Raw genomic sequence first — 12,709 nt, forward strand, 5'->3', positions numbered from 1 at the left:
AGACAGACAGTCTTCCCAAGAACTTGGACAGTTAAATTATTTCAGTCATTTAATGGCTCTCTCCTCCTTAACAGTGCAATTCAGCAGACTCAAAAGCCTGTGGTTGCATATTGTAATTGCTCCCATCCCATCCCTGATGGTGATGGATGGACATCACCGTGAAGAAGTCCGTGTTCACGATACCTACAGGTTCATTTGAGCTAAACTTCTGCAGTAAAATGGGTGACACATTCCTGATGGAAGCCCTGATGTGCAGCTGATCGATGATCTGAACTGTAATGGTCTTCCCTAGATATCCTTCCACCTGTTGCTCCTTCTCGTCTTCTTCATCAGACCATCCATAGCATGAGCTGAGATTGCCACTGTCTTTGAGAAGGAACATGGCTGGCTTTTAAGGGTCCTGGTCTCTGGCCAGGCTGAAGCTGAGGAAACATAACCACTTCGTAAAAACTAACTTGTGTGCTAACGTTAATCATCCTTTCAAGATCCTCTGTGCCTACTGGCCTTATGATTTCTCAGATATCTAACATATTACATGTTCCTACTGAGGCCCAGGCTTTTTCTTCCCATCCTTGCTTCCTTCCCGCCTAACCCCAGTTTGCACACACATACAGGAAGGACTTTCATGTGGCTTTGCTGTTTGCAGCACCATAAACGAACGTCAACATGCTCGGACTCTGTACCATCTTTCAAAAGACAGGCGAAAGAGGCCTTTCGCAGGCATGCTGTGACGCCGGGAATGCGGCTGTTATGCCTACCTGATCTGCTCTGCCTCTCGACTCTGCTGTGCCGACAGATTCCCGAGGGACTTCGATTCTGCAGCTCAAGAATGGGAGCAGCAGAATCTTCAGCAACAGATAGAGGGGAGAGCTGCCTAGTCATGCCTCTGTGTCTGCTGGGGCAGTTGCCTCCTGGCTTGCATTGGATGACAGATGATCGTGAGGCACCTGAGAAGAAAGAGTTTGCATCAGTTTGGCTGTAAACTCCCTGGAGGAAAGCAGGGCTTTCGAACACTCTGTCAGTGAAATGCATACAAACGATTCAGCGGGAGAAAGGAAGCATACTGCAAAAATCAAGGTTTCAGCTCTGATCAGAATAAAATAAATAAATAAAGTAAATAAATACTTAACTGTCTCCCCCCTTATAGAAAAAAAGGTGCTGTATGAAAACCAGTCTTTCCCCTGAAGAAATGAGAGCCCTATGCTGCCGTATATTCTTAGCCCCACGGCTCCATCCATAGGGTCTGAACAGGCATAGGAATTTGTACTCACGTGGGCCCCTTCCTGAGCACTGAGACTGAATCGGGCAAAAGGAAAGATCCCCGTTCTCCCTTAGGGTGGAAAGGAGGGCTGAGGAACTGCTGCCTCCTGGGGTCAGTGATGACAGTCTCTCCAGAGGAGAGCTCCCCCTTTCCATCCTCCAGAATGATCCTTGAGACTCTTGTATGGAATGAAGCCATGACCACTGATAGGTCTTTTGGATGAAGACTTCTGCTAAACCATTGAAGATGCCAGTTTTTAGCCGTTACATGCACCAAATCAGAATCTCCACATCTTCAGAGAAGTTGCTTTTTCTTCTGCTAGGTGCAGACAACACCAAGATGCTGCATTTCACTTAAAGGCTGTATAGAGGCACAAGGCAGCAGACAAGACGCAGGTCCCAGAAATACCAGTGGTACCAGGTGAAAAGTTTGCCAGTGAGAAGGACACCACATTTTACAAGTAAGAGCTTGAAGGACTGGATTAAGAACCAGCAAACAACAGAAAAGAGTGCAGTGCTGGAATCTGGCATAGTGAGCCTGGTGATCTTGCATGTACTCCCGAATTTATTGAAGATGTCTGTGTAAGAGGTCAACACATGAGCAGCACAAGAGAGTCCTCTTCTCAGAAAGTCAAGATGACAGGCCATTTTGGTAAGTATAAACGTGCGTTCATGGTCAGTTGAGATCACCCACTGCTTGTTTTGCAGCTGCTACTTCAACTGGTGACCATCTTACCTAAATTTACGGAAGACGTATATACCCAGAGCAGCCGCTCACCTTGCCATGACTTGGAAGGATTTAATTTGACAATCACACCTATTTCGCATTGTAAAGAATACAAAAATATACACAAAACCCATGTGTAAGGTGCCAAATGTGCAACAAATACGGCAGACATGTCAGAGGGCAACATTCTTCGTTGCAACATGAGCCGTTCAAATACACTAGGTGCAAATAACTCCATGCCAAACAACATAAAAGTATACTCTAAAGCAAGGACTGTATTCAAGATTCAAGAGACTGCATGAATCAAGTCAACACTCTTTTGCCAGAGGAAGTCCAGAGGGTTCATATAACCTTCAAGGAACTTAAAAATATGTTTGATTCATGAGGTCTAACTACAAAGACTGGAAAGGAAGACATGTATAGAAAACGGTATTATACAGAAAAATCCTCTCTCAGCCTATTTAGAGCCTCCAAGGTCAGTTTTTACTCACCAAGTAGACGAGAAACTGAACCAGCAGCTAACCCCCTAGAGATGATCTTTCTCAAAGATGCTCTTCCCTTTCTCCTCTGTCCAGTACGAGGGAACTCTGACACAAGGAGGATGCCCAAGTCCTGATCCCACCTTGCCACATAATTCTACAAATTCAATCAATGCAGTATACAAGCCACAGTCTATGACAGTAGACCCACAAAAGTCGACTTTGAAGGATTAAGACCTATATGATGTCTAAGCACTGTATCATCTCTCTTCATTTTTTGATGAGCATTACTCTCTACAGAGCTTTTTAGAGCCTACCGGATATTTTCAGACCTTTAAAAAGCCATTTACCTTCATATATTTTCTTTTTAATGGAGAAAATCATGATCTAACAGCCACACAACTCCCCCCATGACTTTGTTCTACTCGTTTCATAACTCCAAGCCTTATTCCTCCCACTTGTAACAAACAAGGGTAACATTACCTACTTCGTAAATTTTGTAAACATCTTGCAAGTCACTCTGAGGTTGGAAAGTACATTAGAAATGGCAGCCCTGGGCCATTCACCCCGCCAGAAGCAGCATAACACCTTTATTAGGCAGCTGAAAGTTAGTTCCAGCCTCCACGAGATTAGGACAATCAGTACTTTTTGGGCTAAATATTCAAAAAGGCACTTACGAATGTTCAGGCCCCTGACTTAAAGAAGTTTTATTTTCAGAAAGCGTTTGCTGACTGCCTGTCCTCAGAGAATCAGCCACCAAGGTGCCTCGACCCAAATCACTACTCACTTTGATATGCATCACTTAAAGAGATTTCGTTAAGTTGAAAGTCACATGCTACATCTCAATTCAGATATAATTTAGAACAAGATCAAGAGTCACATTATACTCAGCAGAAGTCTAGCAGATGATCCTCAACCAAAATTTCAAGGAAACCTATTTTTCCTCACATGCAAAAAGAGGTCTGAGTTATTTATAGCTGGTACAACAAAGCAGCATCAATCTTTTCCTGTACACCGAGAAACTCAGCAGTTGAGACCAAAACTGCAATTCAAGAGATTGCATTTAATCGAAAGTCACTGCTTGATTTATCGAATTCTTCTTCCCTTATGCTTGAAAGCAATCAGATAGCATGACAATTTATCAATATTTCATTGTTACAGCTAGAAAGCCTGGGCCATCTAATGTTACTGAAGCTGAATATATTTTAAGGATATACTTTGACAGTGAAGGTGAATAGATACATGCTGGGCTAACTTATCCAAACCTGGTATCAGCAGCAAGGACAACAAATCACTGTTTCCACAGTACAGTAATGAAACCTGTGCAAAGCTACCCCACGTAAGAGGAAGGGAAGGCAGAACTCGCGTAACTCCAGTTCTTTGTCTCACACAGCAATTATCAGCTATCACGCAGGGATCTGCTAACACCCTCCAAATTTAGAGGAATCAAGTACAGCATTTTCCATTGAACTTCCGTGTACCTTCATAAATCCCACAGGCTTGTGGAGACCTCATGGTCTTAGGCAGTGAGACCATGTCCTTTCCAGAGAGGACAACAGCAGGGTGCTGCCACAACTTGCCATGTGCAGATGGAGAAGCAACTATGCACTAAAAGGGTACCGTAATACACCTCCTCCATAGCAAAGGAGGAGTGACGCTGACTGGGTCAGATTCATTTGACTTATTTTAGATGTCAGCCTTAGGATGAGAAGAATAGAGCCCTGGGACTATCGGCATCTCCCTCTGACTATACAGGGAATAATAGAATCAGAATGGTTTGGGTTGGAAGGGACCTTTAAAGGTCACCTAGTCCAACCCTCCTGCAATGAGCAGGGACATCTCCAACTAGATCAGGTTGCTCAGAGCCCCGTCCAGCCTGACCTTGGACAACCATCCTGAGCAGAGATGTTTACACTAGGTGGGACTTTTTACCTGATTACTTTACGTGACCTTCTTTTAACCTGACTACTCAATGTAAGAGGTTGCAACAGGCATCTGTAACTCACTTGTGTACAGAAGCCTCATCCAGTTTCTGTAGGCTGATGCAGTCAGTGCCGGCACGAACACAATTCGTGGCTTCAGCAGAGATGAATCACAGGTTGAGGATAAATCTACATTTTGAGCATCATTTGATATTTTAAGGGAATGCTACTGGAAGAGATCAGGAAAAAACTAAGAAATAGGAAAAACCTTGCCAGACTGCCAGATCTTGCTGGTAGAAGTGCTCCTTCATTACTTGGAGGTTATAATCAAGTGTCAAAGCAACACTCAGCCCATGGGATTGACAAAGGAGGGAAGGGAGAACTGGAAAGGACCACACATGATTGTATCAAGCACGTCTCAATGCGTCAAATCCATCTGGATGACTTTTCATTATTGGATAAAAACAAACCCCTGCTCTTTCCCATGTTTAAGATTATTTTTAATTTATTATTCTGTTTCAACAAATCTTTTTCCTTGCCCTGCAAATGCAGGTGCTTTATAGCATAACAAGTAAAGCCATTTCTCTGCACGTGGAGACCAAAGGGAAACCAGCAAGGGGAACCTGTGGCTTTCCACATGCTTCTAACAAAGTCTGTCCTTGTCTTGCATTAATTATTATATACTTATTCCAGTGTGCTTCAATTTAGCAAGGTAATTATGCTTGTGACTAACCTAAACCACACGATTAACATCACTGAAGTCCATGCCTTGTCACGTTGTTGAACGCCATTCTGAGTCCCGGCTGCGGGAGGAGGCGACCACCACGCGCTGCTGCTGCCGTGTCCATGCAGACCAGGAACCAGCAGCACATGCCTTGTCCTGACACCCATTTTCACCATCCATCTGTAAACGATACGCAGCTCCCTTGCCCCTTCACCCTCTGAAAGACTCAATACGTGACTTGTGGCTTTTTGTTCATATACAGATTTCCATGTGCAGCTCACACAGTGAGAAAGTATGTCCTCACCTTGGCTAGAAAAATCACCTTGTTATTTAGCAGGGGGCTTAGAGAGAAGGAATTATGCATTGAGGTTCAAAAACATTTTTTTTCAGATTATCTTCATGCATATGACATATTTAGCATGTGACAGCAGTGCTTGGAATACAAAAAAAAACCCATGCCATTTCATTTGGGACAACTTTTCAGGTCTCGGAGTTGTTACTAAAAATAGATTGAATGGACTGCCAATAAAATAATCAATGCAACATAAAAACGCAGCCCTGGAAGTAATTTTTATGGCCAGGTCATCACAGAAATTATTTTTTCTTTTCTTTTTTAACCAACTGCCCCAATGGAAATATAGAACCTCTCAAACATGTACCTGAATTCCCTTCCAAAAGCCATCCGTGCATTCACAACACTGGACTGCCGACTCGAAGTGTTGGCTTATGTAGAGACAGCAACATCTGGCTTGCTGGTATGCGCCAAAATACATACTCTTTTTTTGATCACACAACTAAATCGATGGTTAAATAGGTAATGTAAATGAGCTCGACAGCTTCTTTGTATTATGTTCCCAAAGCCCTGCAGAGCAGTGGTCACCTGTGGATACCACTGCAGTCAGGAGAGAGCCCAGCTTTTCCAAAAAGTCAGTCAAGGCATCTACAATCTACCTTTTACTCATTCAGTATTAAAATATGCTTATTTTACTGTGTCCTGAAAATCTCAGCTCCTAATATGTCATTGTTTTTGCATTGACAAAATGATGTCTTCATACCACTGCTGCAGAAACAATTGCTGGGTTTTGACAGATGGATGGAGGTAGAAGCCAGTCTGGTGTTATGTGGAAAGTACGTCAATTCAATGTTCCTGCTAAATTGGGCACCGGTGAAAGAGTTGACAACGTCCTTTACACTGCAACGTTACCTGTTGGCATCCGTGGCGATGACGGACTCGCTCACACATCACAAGTCTATTGTTTCCAGCAGCCTGTACACACACTCGCGTTGATAACAGTCGGTTCACGATCATGAGGGCTGAAGACTTTTGCAATGAAATTCTGGTCATAACACCGCACAGTAAGGAGAAGATGATGTGAATTTTGTGGCCAGGGAAATATCAGACACACATGGACCTACAGGAAAGGGGACTGAGTTGCACTGCTATTGGTAGAGGTGAAGAGAGCTTATTCTCTCCATTTTACAACAATAAAACCTCATTAGGTCGGATTAGCCATGGCTTTAATTGGATTGTTTGCTACTGTTAGCACATAACTGGAGGCTGGGCTATCCAACACCGTCGATTCAATGGCAAGTTAGGTCCATAGCTTATTTTATTTCAGCCAAAGAGACTGCCTGCAAAATCAAATCCTGCCCTTCATTGAACTGGTGTAAGCCCACAGAAACTCAGTACAATCAGCCAAGCTTTCTGGGCATACACTGACGTACCTCAAGATAATGGCTGACCTGGGAAGTTAAAATTGAAGGGCAAGCTCTCCCCATCTTTTAATGAGTTCAGAACCAGCAGTTTGACTCAAGACATGAAGCCGTAATTACATTTACTAAAACCAAGCAAGCAAACAATAGGGAGGGTGTCTTTGCAGACAGCGTTCTACACAGGTTTGAGGAATAAGCGTCTCTTGTTCAGTGAAGAAAAACCATTTCACCGTGTCTCAGACATTTGGAGATGATGTTCTCCATTTAAACACACTCTTCCAAGACACTGCAATGGTCTCTGTGTATTCGTTATGCACATATGTCCGTTCAGAGTAATGCCTTGTTCATTTACTATTTGCTTGTTCTGGAAGTTTTTGTGTTTGAAGGAGATGAGAAGGTTACAACAATTTTTTTTTTTGTCCTAGGGGAAAAAAAGATTTTCAGATTTTAAAAACAAATGACTCAGTGATGGTGCACAGCATTTCTCTTCTACTATGATTAACTATTGTCAAGAGCAGAAAGCAAAAAAGCAGATATTTTTGTTGTAGTTTAACAGTGACATCCATCAGCAATTTCTGCCAATTATCCCTTCAGTGTCTGTACACAGCCATTCACTTCAAATCAGCAGACAGCAACTTTACTGACAATTAGAAATTTCAACAACTTCCACGTGCCCTCCTATCCTTGCAATAAAGTGAACAAAGAGGCAGCAGAGGGAGTAAATAACTTAAATTTCACATCCTATAACTAACTTAGTGCCTGATCGAGGGATGTGCCACTCTACACCCTTGCACCTAATTACCCTTCCAGATGAGCAGTTCCAGCCTAATTGTCAGGGGACGAAATCCAAGTTAGACAGTCAAAAAAATCCCCCCCGTACACACCAGTCATGTCGTGTGCTTAGGTACCAAATCTTACCCACGCGGCTTCCCACCTCCCACTCCTCTGACCACCGCCAAGGCACTGCGCTCCAGACTGGCACAGACACTGCGATGGCAGTGCCACGGTCTCTCCCTGTTACACCATCCAACATCTGGCGAAAGACCACCCTCACATCCCACAGCACACAGGGGGAGAAGGAAAGCTCTGACCACAGTGACCATTAAGTGCCTTGAAAAATGGTCTCACAGAAGAGACAAATGACAGAGATACCTGTCAGGGATGGTCAAGGTGTATCTGAGTCTGCCTTAGAGGAGGGACGACACTGATAACTTCCTGAAGTCACCTTCCAGCCCTCCGTCTCCTTGGCTTTATGATGATAACGGTGTTGGGACCTAGTCCCAAGGTGCTAAGTTCTCTTCATTTAAGATCCAGACTGCTGAACAATAAGGCCAGGGACCTTGATTCCACTTATAACTAAGATCTGGAAAAGAAGCACAACAATCTAAACCAATATATAAACAGCAAGAAAACCTGACAATAACTGAGTAGACTGCGGATGCGCCATTAAATCAAAGAGAAAAGATGTGCCCAACTCTGCCAACTGCAAGACCGTAAGTCAGTTTTGAGCAAAAGAAATATGAATAGCTAATGAGAAGGAGTTGAGTGCATCTGCATCTAACACTATGAGATCTGGCAACTTAAGGAATTCAGAATTAAATTAGAACAACTGGAATCGGGCAGGACCATCTGTGCATGGCCAACATCAGTTGTGAAAACAACCTGGGATTCCACTTGGTCCTGGCACCTGCAGCATGTATTTGCTCCCAGCTTCTTCGGTTGCCACACAGAAGATGGTTTTGGACTGCACCGCTAATATGGAAGCTACATCATGCTACTGTCCCAGTGCCTGATATGATCTGTTAGATGAAATCTGCAGTCAGAGCATCAGTGACATCTGTCCATATAAACTTCAAGGTCTGTGAAAGGCCCCAGCAAGACAAGGTGTAGTATTTGTAGACGCTGTCTGTGCTTGGAATGGAAAGACGGTGAGATCTGTACACAAAGTACATGCAAATGCACCATGTTATTGCTAGAAGTAGTAGTAGTAGTAATAATACTGAGATTTAACACACATATATTGAAGAGTCACGGAGCTTCCATTTATGCTCAATACAGCCAGGTCATATGGGTGTATATATATATGATTATTCACCTTTTTCAGGTAAGAGAAGTGGGAAATAGTTGCTAAATAAGTTGCACAAAGGCATCTACTCCTGCAACGGTTGATTCTCATCTCCCCACATCCCCACAGCTGGCTGCTGATCACTGAGACTGGGGTTCCCATATTAATTGCCACATGCTTGATGCCTTCGCTTCTGCATGCAAACCTGATAAACACTTGCAAATCTGTAAATCCATCTTTCTGCACATCAGCTATGTGTTCTTCTCATGAAGAACCTTCTCTGAGATGGATGCTTTCCAGGCAAACCGGGGAATATGATGTGCATGGTCTGCATCCAATGCTGTATCCTAAAACCTCCGACTGGGGACTGCAGCACAAAACGAATCCAGGCTGCAACATCCATTATGTTCAACAGCTACAACCATTAAAAAATGGAGAAAAAAAAAAAAAACAAACCACCAAAACCTTTGCAGGAAGCATATAAAGGCTTTGCTGGCTGTAAGCAACCGGCAGACCACCTTTTCGGGAGCCCCGATGCATCAGCGTAATGGCCAGCTATCTCTGGAGGACTTCGCAACTTGTTTCTTACTGAAGTAAATGGCTCCTCTTTGTATTGCTCTGGATCGAGACCCTTCCTCAAAACACATAAAGACAATTATTAAAAAACCTGAATCTCTGTTCAAATCTTTGTTCCACTTGTTCATCCATCTACATTTTACTGAAAGTATTGTTAAAAGCATGGAAATATTTTTTCCCTGACTTTTTTTCTTCCTTCCTTACTTTAAGGCAAGAAGACTTTTTTTCCCCATTTTCATTTCAGCATAACTCAAATTTATCACTGCCTCTGTTTAAGCACTGACAAGGAATTCCATTGATTTGACACCAAAAATAATACACCAGCACCAGTCAGACAGATCTTGGAAAAAAATTTTGTTTGAGAGCATCTGTAGTGGAACTGGCAGCTGGAGTATGTGTTTTGAAACATACTGGCTACATATATTTTAATGTTACTGGGCGTGGCATAACATATTTAGAGTTTGAAGGAATGTAGAAGAAAGTGCTGCAAATTAAGAATGATTTTTATAGGTTGGAATCAAAACTTCTACAACTTATACACAAAACGATCTACACTGATCTACAAAAAAAGATTTAAAACATCCATTTGGAGTGGAATATTTTGGACTGAATTCTGCTGTTGGGAAACGTTGCTGGCATCTCCATTCACCTTGAAAAACAAACGCTGTGCCAAAATCTCATACTTAGCTGTGACAGCTCTGGAGTCAGAAAACCCTGTACCCCTAGTAAGGGTATGAACATCTCCTCCTTCAGCACAGAACTTTTCTCAGAGGCAAATTGCCGCTGCTTATTCCTCCTTCCTTACCCATCTGGACAGGGTATCCAGAACGGAGCCTGGGAAGGGCAGGACCTGGCACACAAATACACTCCCTCCACTACCTATGCGACTCGCAAAGAAGTTGTGTGAAAGATGGTAAGACCCCTCTGCACCATGAACATCTCAGAGGGCAACTTTCTGGCTAGGCGCTGCTGGGGAAAGCCAAGCCAAGCTGCCCCGGTGCTGCAGAGGAAGAGGAGGGCAGTGCAGAGGCATCCAGGAGTACGTCTGCACCCCGGTGTCCGGCCAGGCTACGCCCATGCCAGCAAACAACTCCAGATCACGGGGACTGATCCAATCCCCGATGCAGCTCCTGGGAAGACCAACTGATTTTAGTGGGCTTTGGCTCAGCCTCCGAGGAGGGCGACGGGGGTATTTCCACACCAGAGTACTCTGTGAGGAGGAGGGAGCTGGACCGTCAGATGTTTTTATTCAGGTGAAGCCAACACATACCTGTCTGAGGGAACAGCCCCCAGGGACTTACAAGCCTCTGTCCCCTTATTGCAGCTCCAGAGCAAGGACTTTATTTTAAGCTTTTCCTTACATAAACAGTCCCTATGAGACCACCTCAGTAACTTCTGAATGAGTCTCTTGCACACACATTTAAAGGGATATCCTTTGCTGCAACAGACCTACGTGAGTTTCTTCTCCCCAGATACGCTTGACCTGACACCAACTCAAGCCAATCGCAGGATTTCTTGGCCTGGGATCAGACCAGCTTTTCACCGCTTCAGCACTGACTGAGCAACAGATAAACACACATCATTTCATTCAAAGCTGCACACCATCCCATTAAAGAAAACCTCTGTTACAAACTTTGTAATAAATTATACCAGATGCACCTTCAATAGTTTCACAATTTATACACTTTACTCCAAAATAAAAGGTTATGAATCTCTATAAAATAATCCTTTGAAAATGAATCCTGTCATTGCTAAAATTTAGTGACATTTCCAAAAAGCAACAGATTCTGAGTTAAACTCTCATTTTTACTTTCAGTGCAGTACATCAAGAGTAGCTTCAATGAAAGCCATGAGGCTGCTTTGACATAAAGTTGTTGTGAAAGGAGTTTAGACTGAGGACACTCTAGAAATCACTCATATGCATCTCATTATTAAATAATTATGACACAGCTTCTACTTTCAAGAAACACTGGAATAAATCCAGGCTGGTTCATGGGTCTCCTAGGATCCGAGCGTAAAAGCAGTCAGCACACTGACACACAACTCAATACCAAATTGCTCGTATTTATCTCCTACACAAACTATTGCCTCTCCTGTTTGATGGGTGCCTCCAGAGAGTGATTCATTCCAGCTCCCTTAGATACCAATCTTAGGAGATGAATCACCGCTCAGAGGTGTCCAGCTCTCCTGCTGACTCCAGGCTGCTCAGACAACTTTCGTAGTGCTTACCGAGGCTTACATTTAGATGCATCTCGATGAGTCCAAATCTGTCTTAGGCTCAGCCCATGGCAGCACTGTGGTACATGCATTAAGCACGTGCTTCAATTTCCTTGCCAGACTTAGAGCCTAATTAAGCACATTTGAGGAAGGGTGGGTTAAAAAGAACATTTTACGGGTCAGCAGCTGGGGCAAAAGTAAGTATTTATCACTGAATTGCCGCATTTTGTAACCCCAGGAGCTACTTCCGACTGTTTTCCCCACTGCCCCTGGGGTAATAGCTCTGACAGGTCTCACTCCTGCCTTTCCATGATGGCACATTTGGGATAAGTCTCCTCCACGCAGTGTCCATACAACCCACCTGGCTCAGGCACTCGCATACCCACAGTCCTCTCGCTGTTGCTGATGCCGTGCTGGGGAGTGAGGGCTGGGCAGACTGAGGTGAAGACACGTTCTCAGAAGTGTTTGGTGGCTGTGGTCTCAGCTTGATACACCCCTCACATCCTCCAGAACCACTCAGCCCACATGCCAACCCTTCTCGCCAGCTGCCTCTGCTCCATTTCTTGCCACATGAGCAGCGTTTTCTGACCAGTGATCTGCAAACATCTGGGTGCCTCTTTACTACTGAAGGAGTCTTCTTGCCTGGATTACACTCCACTCTCCAGGAGTCAGCAGTTTCTGTGGTTCTACCAGAAGGTATCTAGGAAGCCACAAACCTCAACTGCTTTAAAGCTGCCAACATAGAGCGCGCTGCTCCCCTGCTCTCCTCCCAGCACACAGACCCAGCGCCCAAGCTGCTGCGGCATCTCTTCCACGTGCCCTCCCCATGCCTGGGAAGGAAAGGGGGGACAGCCACAGTGCTCCTGGGAAGCTGGCTGCCCCACCCCATTAGGATTCTTTGGGAATCCTCGCTAAAATCTTTGCTGATCTGTAAAACTGGCTGCACACACATTTAATGTATGGGTCCAGTATTAGTTCAGCTTGGCCAGCTTCATCCCTAGCAAGAACCTTTCCATTTTCAGCCTG

At 44.1% G+C, this 12,709-nt stretch overlaps 1 protein-coding gene across 2 annotated transcripts in view; it reads right to left on the bottom strand.

Annotated features, from left to right (window-relative positions):
* Positions 1-12,709, bottom strand: part of SLC35F4 (solute carrier family 35 member F4) — a gene marked incomplete at both ends in the record, with an annotated part of 129,075 nt that overhangs the window by 22,619 nt on the left and 93,747 nt on the right. For both annotated transcript variants that reach the window (XM_082317748.1, XM_082317747.1), the window contains one exon: positions 759-947. In XM_082317748.1, the coding sequence (XP_082173874.1) occupies positions 759-947 (189 nt within the window). The remainder of the gene's footprint in view (positions 1-758; positions 948-12,709) is intronic.

The sequence above is a fragment of the Platalea leucorodia genome, assembly GCF_965183815.1.
Source record: "Platalea leucorodia genome assembly, chromosome: 7".
Taxonomy (NCBI): Eukaryota; Metazoa; Chordata; class Aves; order Pelecaniformes; family Threskiornithidae; genus Platalea; species Platalea leucorodia.